Source organism: Bombina bombina, chromosome 7 (assembly GCF_027579735.1).
Source record: "Bombina bombina isolate aBomBom1 chromosome 7, aBomBom1.pri, whole genome shotgun sequence".
NCBI lineage: Eukaryota > Metazoa > Chordata > Amphibia > Anura > Bombinatoridae > Bombina > Bombina bombina.
Genome location: NC_069505.1, coordinates 358,067,302 through 358,092,059, shown reverse-complemented (window position 1 = coordinate 358,092,059; position 24,758 = coordinate 358,067,302). Strand labels below are relative to the sequence as shown.

The window sequence follows — 24,758 nt, the reverse complement described above, 5'->3', positions numbered from 1 at the left end:
AGTTCTCAGTTACAGAGGATTATCTGACTCTGTGATTAACATTATGACTCAGGCTCAAAAAATCTATCACAGTGTTTGGAAAACTTATATTTCATGGTGTATCAACCATGATTATTCCTGACATTCTTTTAGAATTCCTAGGATTCTTCAGTTTTTGCAGAATGTTTTAGATAAGGGTTTATCTGCCAGTTCTTTGAAAGGACAAATCGCTGCTCTTTCTGTTTTATTTCATATAAATATTGCTAACCTTCCTGATGTTCATTGTTTTGTTCAGGCCATATCCGATTAAACCTGTTATTTGGCCTATTTCTCCTCCTTGGAGTCTTTTTAATGGACAGTAAAGTCAAAATTAAACTTTCATGACTTGGATAGAACATGCAATTTATATTATATATTATCAAATTTGTTTTGTTCTCTTGGTATCTTTCATTGAAGAGTACATTTAGGTAGGCTCATAAGAGCTCAGGAGTGTGCACGTGTCTTTAGTACTCTATGGCAGCAGTGTTATGCAACATTATTTGTAGATTTGTTATACAATGTTACATTGCTAAATGTAACCACCAATCGGCAAACGCTACCCAGGGTGCTGAACCAGAAATGGGCCAGCTCGTAAGTTTTACATTCCTGCTTTTTTTCAAATAAAGATACTAAGAGAAGGAAGAAAAAATTATCATAGGAGTAAATTAGAAAGTTACTTAAATTTGTATGCTCTATCTGAATCATGAAAGAAAAGAATGGGTTTAGTATCCCTTTCAGATTGATATAATTTTAAAATAACCCTTTAATATTGCTTAAAAGGGTTATCTGACTAATTTTTAATTATGTATAGTATATATAATCAGTTAAAGGGACAGTCAACACCAGAATTTTTGTTTAAAAAGAAAGATAATCCCTTTATTACCCATTCCCCAGTTTTGCAGAAGCAACACTGTTATAGAAATACACTTTTTATCTCTGTGATAACTTTGTTTCTAAGCCTCTGAGAAATGCCCCCTTATTTCAGTTCTTTTGACAGAAATCCATTTTAGCCAATAGGTGCTCACTCCAGGGTAACTTGACGTGCATGAGCTCGATGTTATCTATATGAAACACATGAACTAATGCCCTCTAGTGGTCAAAATGCATTCAGATTAGAGGCAGTATTCAAGGTCTAAGAAATTAGCATATGAACCTCCTAGGTTTAACTTTCAACTAAAAATACCAAGAGAACAAAATTGGTGATAAAAGTAAATTCGAAAGTTGTTTAAAATTACATTTCCTATGAAAATCATGAAAGGTTTTTTTGGACTTGACTGTCCCTTTAAACACTGTACTGCAGAATATCTGCATAAAAAATATGTGTTTAACCCCTTAAGGACTGGGAATTTTAAAGAAAGACTTGCCCAAAGTACCAGAGAATTTTTAGCATTTTTGCTATACAGATGGCCCTTGGTTTACGATGGTTCAATTTGCGCCGTTTCAGAATAACGCCCTTTTTTTCATTCATGTGACTGCTATTGAAAAGCATTGAGAAGCAGTGCATTCATTAAAATAGCCAGTAGGTGGAGCTGTCCGCTTGTGTTGCAGCAAAGAGATGCAAAGCCAAACAAGCCAGACGTGATCAATGGATCAGCTTTCAAAGGAAAAAGATCTAGCAGCCACTTCCCTTAGCTGCAGACTCAATGCAGAAAACTGTTTGCAGAAAAAGACAAGTAAAAAAACGTTTTTGTTCATTAAAGTTTGCTGATGATACAGCCTGTTGTGTAATTATGTTATTAGGTGCTGTTTAGCAAATGTTTTTGTTCATTAAACTTAGAATAATGAAGATACAGTCTGTGTTTGTGTGATAATTTTATTAGGTGCTGTTAGCAAATATTTTTGTTCATTAAACTTAGTTTGATGATGATACAGCCTATTGTGTAATTATGTTATCTGGTGCTGTTTAGCAAATGTTTTTGTTCATTAAACTTAGTTTGATGATGATACAATCTATTTTATTAGGTTTATAATGCTGTTTAGCATTTAAAGTCTTCATTTCAAAGCTTTAAAAATAATGTATTAGGTGTTACTTATGACAATTTTGGGGCCTGGAACCCAACTCCCTCACTTCCCATTGACTTACATTATAAACTAGGTTTCAATTTACAACAGTTTCGATTTACACCATTCCTTCTGGAACCTAACCTCGGCATAAACTGAGGGCTACCTGTATCTCCATTTAAACAGAAATAGGTCCTTTTTTTTTTTATTTACCTATCAAAAAAAAAAAATATATATATATATATATATATATATATATATATATATATATATATACAGGGAGTGCAGAATTATTAGGCAAGTTGTATTTTTGAGGATTAATTTTATTTTTGAACAACAACCTTGTTCTCAATTAACCCAAAAAACTCATTAATATCAAAGCTGAATATTTTTGGAAGTAGTTTTTAGTTTGTTTTTAGTTTTAGCTATTTTAGGGGGATATCTGTGTGTGCAGGTGACTATTACTGTGCATAATTATTAGGCAACTTAACAAAAAACAAATATATACCCATTTCAATTATTTATTTTTACCAGTGAAACCAATATAACATCTCAACATTCACAAATATACATTTCTGACATTCAAAAACAAAACAAAAACAAATCAGTGACCAATATAACCACCTTTCTTTGCAAGGACACTCAAAAGCCTGCCATCCATGGATTCTGTCAGTGTTTTGATCTGTTCACCATCAACATTGCGTGCAGCAGCAACCACAGCCTCCCAGACACTGTTCAGAGAGGTGTACTGTTTTCCCTCCTTGTAAATCTCACATTTGATGATGGACCACAGGTTCTCAATGGGGTTCAGATCAGGTGAACAAGGAGGCCATGTCATTAGATTTTCTTCTTTTATACCCTTTCTTGCCAGCCACGCTGTGGAGTACTTGGACGCGTGTGATGGAGCATTGTCCTGCATGAAAATCATGTTTTTCTTGAAGGATGCAGACTTCTTCCTGTACCACTGCTTGAAGAAGGTGTCTTCCAGAAACTGGCAGTAGGACTGGGAGTTGAGCTTGACTCCATCCTCAACCCGAAAAGGCCCCACAAGCTCATCTTTGATGATACCAGCCCAAACCAGTACTCCACCTCCACCTTGCTGGCATCTGAGTCGGACTGGAGCTCTCTGCCCTTTACCAATCCAGCCACGGGCCCATCCATCTGGCCCATCAAGACTCACTCTCATTTCATCAGTCCATAAAAACCTTAGAAAAATCAGTCTTGAGATATTTCTTGGCCCAGTCTTGACGTTTCAGCTTGTGTGTCTTGTTCAGTGGTGGTCGTCTTTCAGCCTTTCTTACCTTGGCCATGTCTCTGAGTATTGCACACCTTGTGCTTTTGGGCACTCCAGTGATGTTGCAGCTCTGAAATATGGCCAAACTGGTGGCAAGTGGCATCTTGGCAGCTGCACGCTTGACTTTTCTCAGTTCATGGGCAGTTATTTTGCGCCTTGGTTTTTCCACACGCTTCTTGCGACCCTGTTGACTATTTTGAATGAAACGCTTGATTGTTCGATGATCACGCTTCAGAAGCTTTGCAATTTTAAGAGTGCTGCATCCCTCTGCAAGATATCTCACTATTTTTGACTTTTCTGAGCCTGTCAAGTTCTTCTTTTGACCCATTTTGCCAAAGGAAAGGAAGTTGCCTAATAATTATGCACACCTGATATAGGGTGTTGATGTCATTAGACCACACCCCTTCTCATTACAGAGATGCACATCACCTAATATGCTTAATTGGTAGTAGGCTTTCGAGCCTATACAGCTTGGAGTAAGACAACATGCATAAAGAGGATGATGTGGTCAAAATACTCATTTGCCTAATAATTCTGCACTCCCTGTATATTTAGTAGACAACCCAAGTTATTGATCTGGCCCATTTTGGTATATTTCAGGCTGCCGTTTCAAAGCCAAATGCAATCCTATTTAAAAAATCTTTAGCTTTTTTGCAAACTTTGGGTTTCTCACTGTAAAATATTTTGCAATCACTCCCTCCCCCTCCCACCCCCCTCTGGCAATGCGCCTGCCTCCCTCCTTCACTCCCACACCACCCATGGCACCAACATAAGCCAATGCAGTCAGTGATACTGTTTGTCACTATCTGCATCTGCAATCTGGCTTCATATGGTAAAGGGAGCACAATCAGTACTCCCTTACCATGTGAAGGCAGATGCCTTCTGCCTCTGGCTGTTGTCTATGCTGTCAAAAGCTGACAACCATGAATGCAGCATGAGGCAGAAGGTTGGATGTAGGTACTGCGTCAACAGGGTACACTAGTACCTACTTTCACATGGCTTAAAGGGGCAGTAAAGTCATAATTAGACATTCATGATTTAGACAGAGCATAAAATTTAAACAACTTACCAATTTACTTCTATTCTTTAAGTTGATTCCTTCTCTTGTTATCCTTTGCTGAAAGGTTTATCTTGTTATGATCAGCAGCTTGTTAAGTATTTGGCTTGGGTGAGCATTGGCTATGTGTTCAGTTAAAAACCAGTAGTGCATTACTGCTCCTTCAACAAATGATACCAAGAATAAAGGGGGAGGCGCCGCTGCTGGCTGCCACACTTTCCTCAGGCTCCTGACCTCTTCTGGATTTATCTTAATTTTAACCTTCTTACATTCAAAATTCATCATAATTATTTCAAGGACCAATACCGACTCCACATAACGCGCAACTAGACTCATAAAAATTGAACGGATGGCATTACTATAGTGAGATACTCAACGGATGGAAATATACTCCCACCGGACCATCTTACTACCACCAAGAGATACCTTCAGCTGAACACCACAAACAAGGTACACTTAAACTAAAAAAAAAAATTTAAAAAAAATAAAAGACTCAACCAATGCACAAATTGGGTTTTGGATTTCATCATCCATTTAGCAATGCTCAGATTTCATTTCTAAACATAAGAAAAACTAATTGATTAAGTCTATTTTACTAAAATACATTGGTTTTAAAACCCCTGCATGCTTTCTTATATGTTATCTACAATGCAGCCTGAAGTGCAAAATCTCACACCTCACTCTGGCCTGAATCCTATAGAGCAGGGCTATTTTAACCCCTTCACTGCAGAGGGAATGACCACCTATACGCCTTCACATCTGCACTCCTTAAGACCCCAAAAAGCAGTCGCAGCACTCAGTCCCTCACTAGTGGCTACCCTAAAATAACTCAGTATTTTCAAAGGGACCGACAGGGGCTGTCGTGGAGGGAAATCAAAATTTAAAGTTCTATATCCTGACACTATCACAACTGCCCCACCGCCCTGTCCACCCGCAAACCCAATTGAAGTGATCCAACCTAAAAGCCACAAAGACCGCACTATCAAATCAAGAAAATCTCTTTGTGTGATCCCTATTAGAAGACACGTTGTCTCCAAAGTACAGAGCAAAAACTCAGAATCCCAAGACTGTCCTATCAGAGCAATCCTATGCAATGCCAGATCAATAAAGAACAGAACAGCTATTATTTCCGACCTTATTGAAACATGCGAATTAGCATGCATCACAGAATCATGGTTAGATGAAAATGCAGGGCCTATTCTAGAGGCAGCTATTCCAGACAATTACACAGTGTTCCACCCCTGGAGACAGGATCGCAAGGGAGGCAGAGTTATGATCTGTGCAAAATCATCCTTAAATCCCAGACCAATATCAGTCCACAAAACCCAATCTTTTGAATGTGTAGCTGCCAGCCTCTCAATAGAGAGAGGATTCCGAATACTGCTAATATACAGACCCCCAGGACATGGGAAGAGATTTCTTCAGGAACTCCCAGACCTTTTGGCTGGCTTAATCCTTGAACACCCCAGATGGCTTATATTAGGAGACTTCAACACTTGGATTGACAACACCCTATCCCTGCTTGGGCAGGATCTCCTCAGCTTGATAAGTACACTCGGCTTTTCACAAATCGTCACCACTCCCACCCACAGAAAAGGTCATACACTTGATCTAGTGTTTCAGTCTGGACTAGAAGTGTCACCAGTAACTGTAAACCCAGTTACCTGGTCAGACCACCACTTCATTCCCTTCTCCATTGTATCACAATCAACTAGACACCAGCCTCAGAACCTGGTCAAACACCGCTCATTAAAAGGGGTGACACCACTGGATGTAGCATCACATATAGATCTAAGTGAACTAATGGGCACCTGCGAAGACCCCAGCTCCTTAGTCCGACTCTACAACAAAAACATGAGAGACACCCTAGAAAGCATTGCACCATCTCGCATACGCACTGTCCAAACCCACAACAATGCACCATGGTTTGATAGCTCCATCAGAGAAATTAAAAGAACAGGACGTAAGCTCGAGAGAAAGTGGCGCAGAACACATGATCCAGAGGATAAAGCCGCTCTTACCAAACATCTAAATAAATATCAATCCAAGATAAGTCAGAAAATATCTTAATTTTTATCACGCGAAATTGCACTCTCCCACAATAGACCCAGGCACAGTAGAAAGGCTCTGCAAACCAGCATGCATGCTTAGCCCCACCAACTTATCTCAGGATAAATGTGAAGCATTTGCGAATTTCTTCAGAGACAAGATTTCCTCAATCCGAACCACTATCACAGCAGGCCAAACAGTTACACACCAGAACCACTACAATGGAATGCCAGACTGCCCAGTTTATGGTCCACTTTTACAAATGTGGATATAAAAGAAGTTAAAAACACCATACAAAAGTTGCACCCTACTAAGTGTGACTTAGACCCTGCTCCAACTCAGCTCATATCTGGATGCATTGAAACACTTGCCCCAGTCCTCACAAAAATAGTGCAGTGTTCACTAAAAACAGGAGACTTCCCAGATCCTCTAAAAGAAGCTGTGGTAAAACCAATCCTAAAGAAACCTTTATTAGACCCAGACTGCATGACTAATTACAGACCAGTATCCAACCTCCCATTTCTAGGGAAAATAATTGAAAAAGTAGTGGCAACTCAACTGGAAGCCCATCTATCACGCCTAAACATATTCGATCCTTTCCAGTCAGGCTTCAGATGCCGCCACAGCACTGAAACAGCGCTAGTCCGAGTGCTAAATGATCTCATGGCAAGAGACAAAGGTGATTACTCCATTCTAATCCTCCTGGATCTCTCAGCTGCATTTGACACCATTGACCATGGGATTCTAATAGAGCGCTTGCAGTACATCTGTGGTCTAGGAGGCACAGTCCTTAACTGGTTTAAATCCTTCCTCGCTGGTAGATCACAGAGAGTAATACCAGGATCAAGCTCATCAGCACCAACAGAACTGGCCTGCGGAGTTCCACAAGGATCTATCCTGTCTCCCATGCTATTCGCAATTTACTTACTACCACTGAGGGACATCATTAACCGACATGGCCTAAGGTATTATTGTTACGCTGATGACACACAACTCTACTTCTCCTTTGCTCCAGATACTATAGACCCAGCATACCGCATAAACAGTTGCTTAACAGACCTCATAGAATGGAAGAATGCTAGCTGTCTCAAAGTGAACCCGGACAAAACAGAGTTACTCTTGGTGAGGGGACCCCGGGCATCAAAAATATCCGACGATCACCCAACTGGCTTGGAGCTTGGAGGCTCTGAACTCGTTAGTTCAGCAAAGGTACGAAACCTCGGAGTGCTGATTGACGCTGGACTATCTTTTAAACAGCAGATTTCCTCCGTAATAAAATCTGCCTACTTTCATCTGAAAAACATAGCCAGGATACAACACTTAATTCCACCGGATGATATGCCAACATTAATCCATGCATTTGTATATTCTAGGCTAGATTACTGCAATGCACTTTACTTGGGCCTCCCAAAAAAAGAACTCCATCGCCTTCAGACAGTACAAAACGCAGCAGCAAGACTATTGACCAATCAAACTCGCTCCTGCCACATAACACCTGTTCTCCACTCCCTGCATTGGCTTCCAATTAAATGGCGAACATATTTTAAAATTGGCCTTCTGACCTTCAAAGCCTTAAACAACCAAGGCCCACAGTACCTGAAAGAGCTCCTGACACCCTACATCCCATCCCGTTCACTTAGGTCAGCCAACACATCCCTCCTCTCAGTGCCACGAATAAGGACAAACTCAGGCTCCAGAGCATTCTGCCACGCTGCCCCTACTTTCTGGAACTCTTTACCGTGCGCAATCAGAGAGGCACCGTCCTTACAGACTTTTTAAAAAAAAAAAAAAAAGAGAAAGACCCACCTCTTTCATCAGGCATTCAGTCCGCTTATCTGACCTTCAGAAACTCCTAACTTTTATGTCTTATGTTGGTACAGTATATTTGTAAAGTGCTTTGAGTCTCACAGGGAGAAAAGCGCTATATAAATCGCAAATTATTATTATTATATTATTTAAGAGAATCAAACAAATTTGATAAGAGAAGTAAACTGGAAAGTTGTTTAAAATATGTATGTATGTATGTATGTTCTACCTAAATCATGAAAGAAAAAGTTTGGGTTTCATGTCCCTTTAAGGTAAAACTCTTATTGTGTTTTCCAGTCCAATGACATAACTTTTGAAAATATTTTAGCTAGAAGAGCTTTATGGCTTAAAACTTGGAATGCTGATATGTCTTCTAAGTCTACTTTGCTATCCCTTTCTTTCCAGGGTAATAAATTATTCGGTTCTCAGTTGGATTCTATTATCTCAACTGTTACTGGAGGGAAGGGAACTTTTTTACCAAAGGATAAAAAATCTAAGGTAAATTTAGGTCTAATAATCGTTTTCGTTCCTTTCCTCACAACAAGGAACAAAAGCCTGATCCTTCATCCTCAGGAGCGGTATCAGTTTGGAAACCATTTCCAGTTTGGAATATATCCAAGCCTTATAGAAACCCAAAGCCAGCTCCTAAGTACCCATGAAGGTGCGGCCCTCATTCCAGCTCAGCTGGTATGGGGCAGATTACGTTTTCTTCAAAGAAATTTGGATCAATTCCGTTCACAATCTCTGGTTTCAGAACATTGTTTCAGAAAGGTACAGAATTGGCTTCAAGTTAAGGCCTCCTGCAAAGAGATTTTTTTCTTTCCCGTGTCCCAGTAAACCCAGCAAAGGCTCAGCATTTCTGAAATGTGTTTCAGATCTAGAGTTGGCTGGAGTAATTATGCCAGTTCCAGTTCTGGAACAGGGGCTGGGGTTTTATTCTATCTCTTCATTGTACCTAAGAAGGTCAATTCCTTCAGACCAGTGCCGGATCTATCAATATTGAATCGTTATGTAAGGATACCAACATTCAAGATGGTAACTGTAGGACTATCCTGCCTTTTGTTTAGCAAGGGCATTATATGTCTACAATAGATTTACAGGATGCATATCTGCATATTCCGATTCATCCAGATCACTTTTAGTTTCTGAGATTCTCTTTTTAGACAAGCATTACCAGTTTTGTGGCTCTACCGTTTGGCCTAGCATCAGCTCCAAGAATTTTTTCAAAGGTTCTCGGTGCCCTTCTGTCTGTAATCAGAGATCAGGGTATTGGTATTTCCTTATTTTGGACGATATCTTGGTACTTGCTCAGTCTTCACATTTTCGCAGAATCTCATACGAATCGACTTGTGTTGTTTCTTCAAGATCATGGTTGGAGGATCAATTTACCAAAAAGTTCATTAATTCCTCAGACAAGGGTAACCTTTTTAGGTTTCCAGATAGATTCAGTGTCTATGACTCTGTCTTTGTCAGACAAGAGAAGTCTAACATTGATATCAGCTTGTCAAAACCTTCAGTCACATTCATTCCCTTTGGTAGCCTTATGCATGGAAATTTTAGGTCTTATGACTGCTGCATCGGATGCGATCTCCTTTGCTCGTTTTCACATGCGACCTCTTCAGCTCTGTATGCTGAACCAATGGTGCAGGGATTACACAAAGATATCTCAATTAATATCTTTAAACCGATTATACGACACTCTCTGACGTGGTGGACAGATCACCATCGTTTAGTTCAGGGGGCTTCTTTGTTCTTCCGACCTGGACTATAATCTCAACAGATGCAAGTCTTACAGGTTGGGGAGCTGTGTGGGGGTCTCTGACGGCACAAGGGGTTTGGGAATCTCAGGAGGTGAGATTACCGATCAATATTTTGGAGAGTTGTTCATTTGTTTTCAGATAGACAATGTCACAACTGTGGCATACATCAATCATCAAGGAGGGACTCACAGTCCTCTGGCTATGAAAGAAGTATCTCGAATTTTGGTTTGGGCGGAATCCAGCTCCTGTCTAATCTCTGCAGTTCATATCCCAGGTATAGACAATTGGGAAGCGGATTATCTCAGTCGCCAAACGTTGCATCCGGGCGAATGGTCTCTTCACCCAGAGGTATTTCTTCAGATTGTTCAAATGTGGGAACTCCCAGAAATAGATCTGATGGCTTCTCATCTAAACAAGAAACTTCCCTGGTGTCTGTCCAGATCCCGGGATCCTCAGGCGGAAGCAGTGGATGCATTATCACTTCCTTGGAAGTATCATCCTGCCTATATCTTTCCGCCTCTAGTTCTTCTTCCAAGAGTATTCTCCAAGATTCTAAAGGAATGCTCGTTTGTCCTGCTGGTAGCTCCAGCATGGCCTCACAGGTTTTGGTATGCGGATCTTGTCCGGATGGCCTCTTGCCAGCTGTGGACTTCTTCTGTCGCAAGGTCCTTTCTTCCATCAGGATCTCAAATCCTTAAGTTTTAAGGTATGGAGTTTGAACGCTTGATTCTTGGTCAAAGAGGTTTCTCTGACTCTGTGATTAATACTATGTGACAGGCTCGTAAATCTGTATCTAGAGAGATATATTATAGAGTCTGGAAGACTTATATTTCTTAGTGTCTTTCTCATCATTTTTCTTGGCATTCTTTTTGAATACCGAGAATTTTACAGTTTCTTCAGGATGGTTTAGATAAAGGTTTGTCCGCAAGTTCCTTGAAAGGACAAATCTCTGCTCTTTCTGTTCTTTTTCACAGAAAGATTGCTAATCTTCCTGATATTCATTGTTTTGTACAAGCTTTGGTTCGTATAAAACCTGTCATTAAGTCAATTTCTCCTCCTTGGAGTTTGAATTTGGTTCTGGGGGCTCTTCAAGCTCCTCCTTTTGAACCCATATATTCTTTGGTCATTAAATTACTTTCTTGGAAAGTTTTGTTTCTTTTGGCCATCTCTTCTGCCAGAAGAGTCTCTGAATTATCTGCTCTTTCTTGTGAGTCTCCTTTTCTGATTTTTCATCAGGATAAGGCGGTGCTGCAAACTTCTTTTGAATTTTTTACCTAAGGTTGTGAATTCTAACAACATTAGTAGAGAAATTGTGGTTCCTTCATTATGTCCTAATCCTATGAATTCTAAGGAGAAATCATTGCATTCTTTGGATGCTGTTAGAGCTTTGTAATATTATGTTGAAGCTACTAAGTCTTTCCGAAAGACTTCTAGTTTATTTGTCATCTTTTCCGGTTCTAGAAAAGGCCAGAAAGCTTCTGCCATTTCTTTGGCATCTTGGTTGAAATCTTTATTTCATCATGCCTATGTCGAGTCGGGTAAAACTCCGCCTCGAAGGATTACAGCTCATTCTACTAGGTCAGTTTCTACTTCCTGGGCGTTTAGGAATGAAGCTTCGGTTGATCAGATTTGCAAAGCAGCAACTTGGTTCTCTTTGCATACTTTTACTAAATTCTACCATTTTGATGTGTTTTCTTCTTCTGAAGCAGTTTTTGGTAGAAAAGTACTTCAGGCAGTGGTTTCAGTTTGAATCTTCTGCTTATGTTTTCATTAAACTTTATTTTGGGTGTGGATTATTTTCAGCAGGAATTGGCTGTCTTTATTTTATCCCTCCCTCTCTAGTGACTCTTGCGTGGAAAGATCCACATCTTGGGTAGTCATTATCCCATACGTCACTAGCTCATGGACTCTTGCTAATTACATGAAAGAAAACATAATTTATGTAAGAACTTACCTGATAAATTAATTTCTTTCATATTAGCAAGAGTCCATGAGGCCCACCCTTTTTTTGTGGTGGTTATGATTTTTTTGTATAAAGCACAATTATTCCAATTCCTTATTTTTTATGCTTTCGCACTTTTTTCTTATCACCCCACTTCTTGGCTATTCGTTAAACTGATTTGTGGGTGTGGTGAGGGGTGTATTTATAGGCATTTTAAGGTTTGGGAAACTTTGCCCCTCCTGGTAGGAATGTATATCCCATACGTCACTAGCTCATGGACTCTTGCTAATATGAAAGAAATGAATTTATCAGGTAAGTTCTTACATAAATTATGTTATCTTATCTCATCTAATGTAGCCAGTTAAAGGGATGTTAAACCCATTGGTTTCTTTTATGATTCAGATTGTTACGGTACCAACTGTGTACCAAGGGTTAATACCAGATGAACAATGTCCTGCATAGGGAATCAGCAATTCACAACCCAGCCAGTTTCAGGTTTAAACAGAATATATGCTTTATTTGAAGGCAGCACACAGATTTATACACCCTGGCTTCAGGTTACAGAGGGCATTGGTTTAACAGTAAAGCAAACATATGAACAATGCATCAAACCTCTAACAATTGTCTATTCACAGGTAAAACAGATTAACATATTAAGTTAATTAACTAGGGAAGAACGTTTACTCAGACAATCTGATGTTGGGCAGTCTAGTTAACATAATTACAGAAAACACAATCAGTTTACCCAGACAGACTCCTGAGACACAATCAGATCTTAAACATACATAGAATACATCTTATTAGAGAATATAGGAACAGTTCTTATTAGCTATAAAGTCTTTTACGCCCACTTGGCTTTATAGAGTCACAATTGCTCCCACAAGGGGCACTCACACCCTGTACCCATCCTGTATTTATGGATACAGGGTGACATAGACATAAGACAGAGTTATGAAAGTACATGGGGTGTCCAGCATATAAAATTCCATATTTCCATGCAGTCTCTGGGTATCCTTAAGCCCATGTACCTCCAGCCCAAAGAATGTTCCATAACAGGCCCTCCAATGTACAGTGGCGAGATTGGTTTTGTCACATCTCTCCCCTTTTCCAAACAGACTAACAGGGTATCTGACCTCCTGCCGGTCAGTGCCCTGGTTAGTCCAGCAACCCACCCATAAAACACAATTAGTAGTACAGCCCACCCACAATAAATGGTTACTACACCTGAGTACGGGGAAAACTTGTCCATGTCCAGGTGCCTCACCACAGCTGTGTGGGGGACTGGTACGCTGAATTGGTGGGTTGCGAGGTGGGCAGAGACCAGCTGTACTCTGCCCGGGTGCCAGCACTACCATGGAAGTAGCCTGGTGGGAGCCTGGTTGCTGGAGGGGGAGACCGACTGTCTCCCCTTTGGATACATAGCTGTGCTGCTGGAGGGGGAGACCAATCGTCTCCCCTTTGGCTAAACAGCCGTGTTGCTGGGGGACAGGACCATCAAACTCCTCTCCCTCTGGTTTGTCATGCTCGGCTGTCCAGGGTATGTACTGTGCCATATACCACCAGAGCGCCTGGTAGGCATGTCAGTTTGCTGGGACAATCCATCTGTATTCCCGTTATGAGAGAGAATTCCTGTCCATACAAACAAGGGTTCAAATTCCTCAGTGCCCAGACCAGGGCCAAACAGTCCTTCAAAATCCCATCAGCTTCTTTACGAGTTTTCTGTACCTGCTCTTTATAGGTATCCACAATCCCTTCATACTGACATAGGGTGCCCTTGAGTTGCTGCACCTCACTATGAGCCAGCGTCAGCTTCTCCTCCAGTGTCACTAAGTTTTTCTTTAATGTTTCATGTTCCACTCTCAAGCTGGTGTTTTCTGCAGTCTGTCGGTGCAGCTTGTCTAGCAGAGATTCACGTTCTAAACGTGCTTTTTCCTCTGCGCTCCTCTTCTCCTTCATCAGCGCATTGTAACGGGACTTCCACGTATCAATAGCGGATAGAGATTTACTGAGCTCAGCGTTCTGGGGCTTAGCAGCAGGGGGGTCAGTCTCTGCTACACGGATCTGAGCATGGGTAGTCACAGAGTTAACATCAGCGGGACCCATAGGAGCGTAGGCAGAAACAAGGGGGGCCAAGTCATTTCCAAGAAGAACATCAGCAGGTAAGTCCTTCTTGACCCCCACATTCACAGGTCTAGCGCCCACTCCCCAATCCAAATGTACCCTGGCAACAGGTAGGCTGAACACATCGCCCCCTGCTACCCTCACAGCCACAGTGTCTCCAGTGTACTGTTTCTCAGACACCAAGTTCTTTTGAAGCAAGGTCATGGTAGCACCAGTATCCCGTAGACCACTGACCTTCTTCCCATTCACTTTAACCAGTTGCCGGTTATTCCGGTGGGCAGCTTGCACAAGGTCTGCCTCATGTAGGATGCTCCAGCATTCTTGCGCCTCTACGTAGCGGGCCGCAGGCTGAGGATTACGTGGGATTCCGCCGGCGGGTCTTCTCCAGGACTGCGCTTGGTTCGCTGCGTTTAGGGGACACTCTGGTCTTTTGTGCCCTAGTTGCTTACATCTAAAGCACCGAATAGGTTGTGAGTAGCACCGCAGGGCTCTCTGAGGGTAGTTCGTGGCCGGAGGCCGTGTGGTATAGTGGTGCGCCGGGGTTTGGTAACTGGCAGCTGCTGGGGTGACTGGGGGTCTGTACTCCACTCTAGCAGGGGGCTTAGTGGTAGCAGTGTCCAGTTTGCGGGCATCCGTATACTCATCTGCCCAGCGAGCCGCTTCCTGCAGGGTGGAGGGTTTACGGTCCCGAACCCACTCTCGAACTCCTGCGGGTAATTTGTCGAAGCAATGTTCCAACAGGAATAGCTGCAGCACCTCTTCCCCAGATATGGCTTGGCACCCCGCTATCCAGTGAGCTGCTGTGCGGTGCACCTTACATGCCCACTCAAGGTAGGAATCTCCAGCTAATTTAACAGTGTCTCTGAACCGTCTCCGGTATGCCTCCGGTGTAATCGCATACCTGGAGAGCAGAGCCTCTTTTACAGTATTATAATCCCTGACTTCCTCATCTGGAATGGCCCGAAAAGCCTCTCTGGCCCGGCCGGATAATTTTCCAGATAATATCGTGACCCAGTCCTCTGCGGGTACCTTGTGTAGTGCACATTGCCTCTCAAAATCCGCAAGGTACCCATCAATCTCTCCTTCTGTTTCCAGGAAGTTTTTAAAAGCTGCAAAATTTACTTTTCTCTTTTCCATCTTAGTCAGTATTGTAATAATCCCCCTCTTCCTGAGGTTACTGGCTTGTGTAGTTGCTCTTCTGGGCGATAAGGTTCATTCCGTCGCTGCCACCAATGTTACGGTACCAACTGTGTACCAAGGGTTAATACCAGATGAACAATGTCCTGCATAGGGAATCAGCAATTCACAACCCAGCCAGTTTCAGGTTTAAACAGAATATATGCTTTATTTGAAGGCAGCACACAGATTTATACACCCTGGCTTCAGGTTACAGAGGGCATTGGTTTAACAGTAAAGCAAACATATGAACAATGCATCAAACCTCTAACAATTGTCTATTCACAGGTAAAACAGATTAACATATTAAGTTAATTAACTAGGGAAGAACGTTTACTCAGACAATCTGATGTTGGGCAGTCTAGTTAACATAATTACACAAAACACAATCAGTTTACCCAGACAGACTCCTGAGACACAATCAGATCTTAAACATACATAGAATACATCTTATTAGAGAATATAGGAACAGTTCTTATTAGCTATAAAGTCTTTTACGCCCACTTGGCTTTATAGAGTCACAATTGCTCACACAAGGGGCACTCACACCCTGTACCCATCCTGTATTTATGGATACAGGGTGACATAGACATAAGACAGAGTTATGAAAGTACATGGGGTGTCCAGCATATAAAATTCCATATTTCCATGCAGTCTCTGGGTATCCTTAAGCCCATGTACCTCCAGCCCAAAGAATGTTCCATAACAGGCCCTCCAATGTACAGTGGCGAGATTGGTTTTGTCACACAGATAGAGAAATGTAGCCACCAATCAGCAAGTGCTTACCCAGTGTTCTAAACCAAAATGGGCCGTCTCCTACGCTTAAATTCCTGCTTTTTCAAATAAAGTCACCAAGAGAACAAAGAAAAATTGATAATAGGAGTACAGAAAATGGGTGCAAATTAATTAAAGCAATGACAGGAACTTCAATTAAAGTCACCAAGAGAACAACTTCTTACATAGTTTTTTAGAGACTAATTAAAGATATAGTACCCTTTGAAAATGTGTATAAACTATCAGAAACAAAGCAAAAAATATATATAAATCACAATTTTAAATCTATATCCATCTCTTCCTAGATTATTTACTCTTGGTACTAGTTACCTAGTGAATCAGACAGTGGTGGTTCTATGGGGGTGTTGAGGGGTGCAATGCACCTCCAAATGGAATTGTAGCACCCCCAATGAGCTGCAAAGGGCTCTATATATTATGTTGACAACCTTTCTTAGCCCCCAAATTTAGCACCCAAGTATTAAGTTCTAGAACCAACACTTTAATCAGCCAATCAGCTTGGTTCTAGAAAAAGTTCTTGCACATTTCAGCTCAACTATAAGGGGCAGAGAAGGAAGCAATTTTTTCTGATTTCAAGCAGCCAGACTTTAAACAAATGCAAAGATGTCAACTGCTTCATAAACAATAAAAAAATCTGATTTTTGAACATGACCTTTTTGACAATGTACAATTAATCTAACAGTAATCAATGTATGTTTATAGGAAACAAACTGGACTTGGAAGATTCTCGAGAGGTGGAACTGGCAGAAGCTGAAACTCTTGCCAAGCATTCTGATCTTATCTCTGCCATTGAGACCTCAGCAAAAGACTCCAGTAATGTGGAAGAGGCTTTCATCAAAATGGCCACAGAACTTATGATGAGACACGGTGGTCCAGTGTTCAGCGAAAAGACCACTGATAATATAAAACTGGACAGCAAAGATGTTACCGAAGGATGGGGTTGTGGTTGTTGATGCCTGTAGTTAAAACTGTTAAATTATCTGAAGTCATTCTGGATTAGTATGGCTGCAATATTCATAGAAACAACCCTCTTCAATTCAGTTTGCGGAATCCAAGATTTATCATAACTGAAATTTTAAAAATCTGATTGGCTTGGACCGACATTTGTAAACTAATATATGTTAGACATAGTTTTCAAGCAGAGGAACTATTCTATAGTTGGGCCATATTTAATTTAATAATCACTTAGGGCAAGATTAAAAGTTGTGTGGTATGGGTTTTCCGCTCGCTATATGGTCTTTTCGCAATCAAGTTTCATTGCGTAGGTATTTACAAGTCTTGAGAAATTGCTTACAATCCTTTCTGCTCTCGAAGAGATGTAGTTAACAGTTTTCCGCAACATAAAAGCTTCACAAAACACTTCAAAAATACATTACAAAGTACAGTTACACTCATATTAACACTGTCTAATAAAAAATATTTTATAAAAATATTGCACACAAAAGTTATAAGGGCTATGATATGAGATCTTGGGAGTAAGGAAAAAAAAGCAGACGCAGGGATTTTACATTGAGATACATACACATACATAGAGAAACATGGATTTATATGTATAGATATATGTTTGAAGTAAAAGTAAATCCTAGCGTTTTACAAATGCTAGGATTTACTATTGAAACAAATAAAGGGCACTTTAATTCATGAAGTATAAGATACTTCATGTAGAAAGCTCCTTTATTTAATTCAACCGATCGCCGCTCTTAGCTCCTACAGCAGCGCTTGACTAAGAGGTGACGTTTTCACGTCTTAGCCAATAGCCGTGCGGTAAATCCGGCTCCCATGGGCGCCAAGCCGGATTTACAGCACGGCTATTGGCTAAGAGGTGAAAACGTCACCTCTTAGCCAAAAAATTTTTTTACACGTGGGCTGCTGTAGGAGCTAAGAGCAGTGATCGATTGAAAATAAAGGAGCTTTCTTTTTTTTTTTTTTCTTTTTTTTTCAAAAGAGCTTTATTGAAAAAATAAAAAATGTACAATACATGTCTTAATAAAGGAGCTTTCTACATGAATGGAAGCGCCCTTTATTTGTTTCAATAGTAAATCCTAGCGTTGAAATAAACGCTAGGTTTTTACTTTCACTTTAACTATGGAGATAATTAAAATATTTCACATCACAATCTTATGCACATTAAACAGTATCTTAGAGGGATTTTCAAAGAGATATTCGCATATAGATCTAGATATCGATATATACAGTATCTCACAAAAGTGAGTACACCCCTCATATTTTTGTAAATATTTTATTATATCTTTTCATGTCACAACACTGAAGAAATTACACTTTGCTACAATGTAAAGTAGTGAGTGTACAGCCTGTATAACAGTGTAAATTTGCTGTCCCCTCAAAATAACTCAACACAGCCATTAATGTCTAAACCGTTTGCAACAAAAGTGAGTACACCCCTAAGTGGAAATGTCCAAATTTGGCCTAATTAGCCATTTTTTCTCCCCAGTATGACACTGGGGAGAAAAAATGTTACAAGTCTCAGATGTGAATGGGGAGCAGGTGTGTTACATTTGGTGTTATCACTCTCACACTCTCATACTGGTCACTGGAAGTTCAGCATGGCACCTCATGGCAAAGAATTTTCTGAGGATCTGAAAAAAAGAATTGTTGCTTTACATAAAATGGCCTAGGCTATAGGAAGATTGCCAAGACCCTGAAACTAAGCTGCAACACAGTGGACAAGACCATACAGCGGTTTCACAGGACAGGTGCCACTCAGAACAGGCCTCGCCATGTTCAACCAAAGAAGTTGAGTGCACGTGCTCAGCGTTATATCCAGAGGTTGTCTTTTGGAAATATAAGTATGAGTGCTGCCAGCATTGCTGCAGAGGTTGAAGGGGTGGCGGGGGTCAGCCTGTCAGTGCTCAGACCATACGCCGCACATTGCATCAAATTGGTCTGCATGGCTGTCATTCCAGAAGAAAACCTCTTCTAAAGATAATGCACATGAAAGCCCCCAAACAGTTTGCTGAATACAAGCAGACTAAGGACATGGATTACTGGAACCATGTCCTGTGTTCCGATGAGACCAAGATAAACTTATTTGGTTCAGATTATGTCAAGCGTGTGTGGCGGCAACCAGGTGAGGAGTACAAAGACAAATGTACTTTGACATACTGAAGCAGAGCATGATCCCCTTCCTTCAAAGACTGGGCCGCAGGGCAGTATTCCAACATGATAACGACCCCAAACACCCCTCCAAGACGACCACTGCTATGCTAAAGAAGCTGAGGGTAAAGGTGATGGACTGGCCAAGTATGTCTCCAGACCTAAACCCTATTGAGCATCTGTAGGGCATCCTCAAACGGAAGGTAGGGGAGCGCAAGTCCTCTAATATCCACCAGCTCTGTGATGGCGTTATAAAGGAATGGAAGAGGACTCCAGTGGCAACCTGTGAAGTTCTGGTGAACTCCATGCCCAAGAGGGTTAAGGCAGTGCTGGAAAATAGTGGTGGCCACATAAAATATTGACACTTTGGGCCCAATTCAGACATTTCCACTTAGGGGTGTAATCACTTTTGTTGCCAACGGTTTAGACATTAATGGCTGTGTGTTGTTATTTTTAGGGTACAGCAAATTTACACTGTTATACAGGCTGTACACTCACTACTTTACATTGTAGCAAAGTTTCATTTCTTCAGTGTTGTCACATGAAAATATATAATAAAATATTTACAAAATTGTGAGGGTTGTACTCACTTTTGTGAGATACTGTATATTCGTATACATATCTCGCTATAAATAGATATATATATAATATATATATATATATTTTTTTTAAATCGTCACATATAGAGAAATATTTATTTAGAAATAAATAGAACATATTCCGCTCCGAAAACATTTTCTCATTTGCATTTTCATGTACACAGATTAGGGTTTTGTGGGGGGTTTCTATTTGTCTTTGCCATTGACTTCTACGGGGGAATACATGAACTCGCGAAAAATAAGTTATTTTGCGACTTGCAATACCTGTTCAACCACAGATGCGAAAAAGCCATAACTGCGAAAAACAGATTTGCTGCGCAACTTGTAATCTTGCCCTTAGTAATTATTGGTTTTAAAGGTACAGTAAATATAATTGTTTAAAATTAATTTTATTACTGAAAATGCAATGTTTGCTTGCAGACATTTACGAAAAGATTTGCAAAGTTGTTTTTTGCATTTCGTCTTTTGTTGTGCAACGCTTTTAATGTCCTTTTTTTTTCTTCAACAAATGGGCAGTACAGCCAATAGGCTGCTCAGCATAGCCAATATGAATCGTTTTTTTTTTTTGTGCTATCTAAATAAGAACACCCAAGGGAGGTGCAAAAATACGCTTTGGAAACTTTTTTCAATGTTTGCAGGCAATGTTTTTAAAATATTGATGTTTTTAAAATTCTGTGTACAGAATACTAGAAAATACAATATCCTGGAAAATTGTATTTATAAATCTGTTTTACTTACAAGTTATCATGACAACTTTGTTCCAGGGCTTTCAGATGCCAATAAGTAAAATGGAAATGTATGTGTAGGAGATTTCTATTAATTTACTTTTTAAAAACATTTTTATAGAACTTTTAATAAAATGAAATTTTTATTTTTCATAGAATTTCTACAACTGGCCTTCTGCACAATTCTTTTTTATTTTAATATTTGTATTGGTCAAAATCATTCCTTAGCACAGTAATTTTCTCATTTTATGGAGCATTCCAGAACTTGTTTTATATGTATAATCTAGTTCTCTACTATTTTTCACATAGATGATGACATGTATTTATCACCTGTAAATAATTTGAAATAAAAAATTATTGACAATGAGTGTTTGGATTTACTGGAAAATGTCCAGAAGTACTCTATATATACTGTTACCGATGCACCAAGGAACTCTAGGTAAGATATGGAAATCAGATATACAATATATCACGCTTTTTGCTTCCAAGTACTGTTTTAAACACAGCAGTAACAGGATGCAACAATAAAAAACACTTCTGGAAAGCTGTTTCAAGTTTTATAACTCTCATCAGCAGAAGATAGGTTTAAGTTGCTGTTTGGTAAAGCATATTTCCAAGCAGCAATTTAAACCTTTTCCTCCTGTTTAGATCTTCTTACTACTACCACCATTTTGATATTTATTTATTTTTAAAAACATTGTTTTTTCTGAAGCAGCTTTTGGTAGGAAAGTCCTTCAGGCAGGTATTTGCATGAATATAAAAAAAAGAGAGAAAAAAATAATACAAGCACAAAAAAATGTCCTGCCCTAATTACTTGTGGACTCCACAGCTTACCCATTTGTTCCAAGGAGTAGTGACTTGTGGACTCTCACTACCTTTATGAAAGAAAATTGGATTTATGCTTACCTGATGAATTAATTTCTTTCCACAACACCCACCTATTTTTGTAAAAAATATATATATATTTTTTTTTTTCTGGTGGCAATTCTAGTTTTCACCTTTTTTTCCCTGCTTTTGTCCTTTCCTACCTTTCTTCTTCTCCTTGCTTGGCTATACTTCAGACAAAAGACGTTTGCATAAGGATCCAGTAAAAGCAAACTTGCATTATTTCTTCATTATTAAAAACAGCAGCCCATAAAGTGCAAACTAACAAAAAGGCAAATTTAGTCTTACGCATTTCAGCTGCTCCCAGCCGTCCTCATAGATTCTTGTCAGGCTAGTTTACCAGTGAGGTGGAAGGTGTTTATGGGATTTTAAAGTTTCAGGAATTGTCTCCACCTTCTAGTGCACAGGAGTGAAATTCCCAGGAGTAATTGTTCATGGCTCCCACCACCATGAAAGAAATTCATTTATCAAGTAAGCATAAATTATATTTCTTCTGTTAAGTGTGATCAGTCCACGGGTCATCATTACTTGTGGGATATTATCTGCTCCCCTACAGGAAGTGCAAGAGGATTCACCCAGCAGAGTTGCTATATAGCTCCTCCCCTCTACGTCATCTCCAGTCATTCTCTTGCACCCAGCAACTAGATAGGTCGTGTGAGAGGACTATGGTGATTATACTTAGTTTTATATCTTCAATCAAAAGTTTGTTATTTTAAAATAACACCGGAGTGTGTTATTACCTCTCTGGCAGAGTTTGAGGAAGAATCTACCAGAGTTTTGCTATGATTTTAGCCGGAGTAGTTAAGATCATATTGCTGTTCTCGGCCATCTGAGGAGTGAGGTAAACTTCAGATCAGGGGACAGCGGGCAGATGAATCTGCATAGAGGTATGTAGCAGTTTTTATTTTCTGACAATGGAATTGATGAGAAAATCCTGCCATACCGATATAATGTCATGTATGTATACTTTACACTTCAGTATTCTGGGAATGGTTCTTCACTAGAATTACACTGTAAGAAAGACATAAAGCTGTTTAATAACTAGAGATTATGTTTAACGTTTTTGCTGGAATGTAAAATCGTTTTCATTTACTGAGGTACTGAGTGAATAAATGTTTGGGCACTATTTTTCCACTTGGCAGTTGCTTAAATCTGTTTTTTTCTGTCAGTTTCTGTTCTCCCTCACTGCTGTGTGTGTGGGGGAGGGGCGCTTTTACTATGCATCAAATATTTCAGTCAGCATTGACTGAGATAAAAACGTTTATTCTGTAATTTGTTTCCTGCTTTCAGAAATTGTTATCTTTGCTAATGGGATTAAACCTTTGCTAAAGTTGTGTTGTTTAATTGCTGAGGGGAACAATCCTTTGCTAAAACTGTATATTCTGACAAAGATTGATGCTATAACTTAATTATTTTAACTGTTATAATTTTTTTCTGTGCTTCTTAAAGGCACAGTTCGTTTTCATATTATTTGTAAATTACTTTGAAAAGTATTTTCAAGTTGCTGTTTATTTGCTAGTGTGTTAAACATGTCTGATTCAGAGGAATATCTCTGTGCTATATGTGTTAATGCCAAAGTGGAGCCCAATAGAAATTTATGTACTAAATGTATTGATGCTATTTTAAAAAACAGTCAATCTGTACAAATTGAACATATTTCACCAAACAACGAGGGGAGAGTTATGCCGACTAACTCGCCTCACGTGTCAGTACCTGCATCTCCCGCTCAGGAGGTGCGTGATATTGTAGCGCCGAGTACATCTGGGCGGCCATTACAAATCACATTACAAGATATGGCTACTGTTATGACTGAAGTTTTGGCTAAACTACCAGAACTAAGAGGTAAACGTGATCACTCTGGGGTGAGAACAGAGTGCGCTGATAATGCAAGGGCCATGTCTGATACTGCGTCACAGTTTGCAGAACGTGAAGACGGAGAGCTTCATTCTGTGGGTGACGGTTCTGATCCAAATAAACTGGACTCAGACATTTCAAATTTTAAATTTAAGCTTGAGAACCTCCGTGTGTTACTAGGGGAGGTATTAGCGGCTCTGAATGATTGTAACACAGTTGCAATCCCAGAGAAAATGTGTAGGTTGGATAAATATTTTGCGGGTACCGACGAGTACTGACGTTTTTCCTATACCTAAGAGACTTACTGACATTGTTACTAAGGAGTGGGATAGACCCGGTGTGCCTTTCTCACCCCCTCCTATATTCAGAAAGATGTTTCCAATAGACGCCGCCACACGGGACTTATGGCAAATGGTCCCTAAGGTGGAGGGAGCAGTTTCTACTTTAGCTAAGCGTACCACTATCCCAGTGGAGGATAGCTGTGCCTTTTCAGATCCAATGGATAAAAAATTAGAGGGTTACCTTAAGAAAATGTTTGTTCAACAAGGGTTTATATTGCAACCTCTTGCATGTATTGCGCCTGTCACGGCTGCAGCAGCATTTTGGTTTGAGTCTCTGGAAGAGACACTTCAATCATCCACACTAGATGACATCACACACAAACTTAAATTCCTTAAGTTAGCTAATTCATTTATTTCAGATGCCGTAGTACATTTAACTAAACTTGCGGCTAAAAATTCAGGATTCGCCATTCAGGCACGCAGAGCTCTGTGGCTGAAATCCTGGTCAGCTGATGTTACGTCTAAATCTAAATTGCTTAATATTCCTTTCAAAGGGCAGACCTTATTCGGGCCCGGCTTGAAAGAGATTATTGCTGACATTACAGGAGGTAAAGGTCATGCCCTGCCTCAGGACAAGGCCAAAGCCAAGGCTAGACAGTCCAATTTTCGTTCCTTTCGTAATTTCAAAGCAGGAGCAGCATCAACTTCCTCTGCACCAAAACAGGAAGGAGCTGTTGCTCGCTACAGACAAGGCTGGAAACCTAACCAGTCCTGGAACAGGGGCAAACAGGCCAGAAAACCTGCTGCTGCCCCTAAGACAGCATGAATTGAGGGCCCCCGATCCGGGACCGGATCTAGTGGGGGGCAGACTTTCCCTCTTCGCCCAGGCTTGGGCAAGAGATGTTCAGGATCCCTGGGCGTTAGAGATCATATCTCAGGGATACCTTCTGGACTTCAAATCCTCTCCCCCAAGAGGGAGATTTCATCTGCCAAGGTTGTCAACAAACCTAACAAAGAAGGAAGCGTTTCTACGCTGCGTACAAGATCTTTTATTAATGGGAGTGATCCATCCAGTTCCGCGGTTGGAACTAGGACAAGGGTTTTACTCAAATCTGTTTGTAGTTCCCAAAAAAGAGGGAACCTTCAGGCCAATCTTGGATTTAAAGATCCTAAACAAATTCCTAAGAGTTCCATCGTTCAAGATGGAAACTATTCGAACATTTTTGCCCATGATCCAAGAGGGTCAGTACATGACCACAGTGGATTTAAAGGATGCTTACCTTC

The 24,758-nt window shown here is 40.3% G+C and overlaps 1 protein-coding gene across 1 annotated transcript in view; it reads left to right on the top strand.

Annotated features, from left to right (window-relative positions):
* RAB43 (RAB43, member RAS oncogene family) overlaps positions 1-17,728 on the top strand; it is a 491,120-nt gene extending 473,392 nt beyond the window's left edge. The window contains exon 3 of the mRNA XM_053721045.1: positions 16,719-17,728. Within this exon, the coding sequence (XP_053577020.1) occupies positions 16,719-16,969 (251 nt within the window). The 3' untranslated portion in view covers positions 16,970-17,728. The remainder of the gene's footprint in view (positions 1-16,718) is intronic.
* Positions 17,729-24,758: the final 7,030 nt, after the last annotated feature.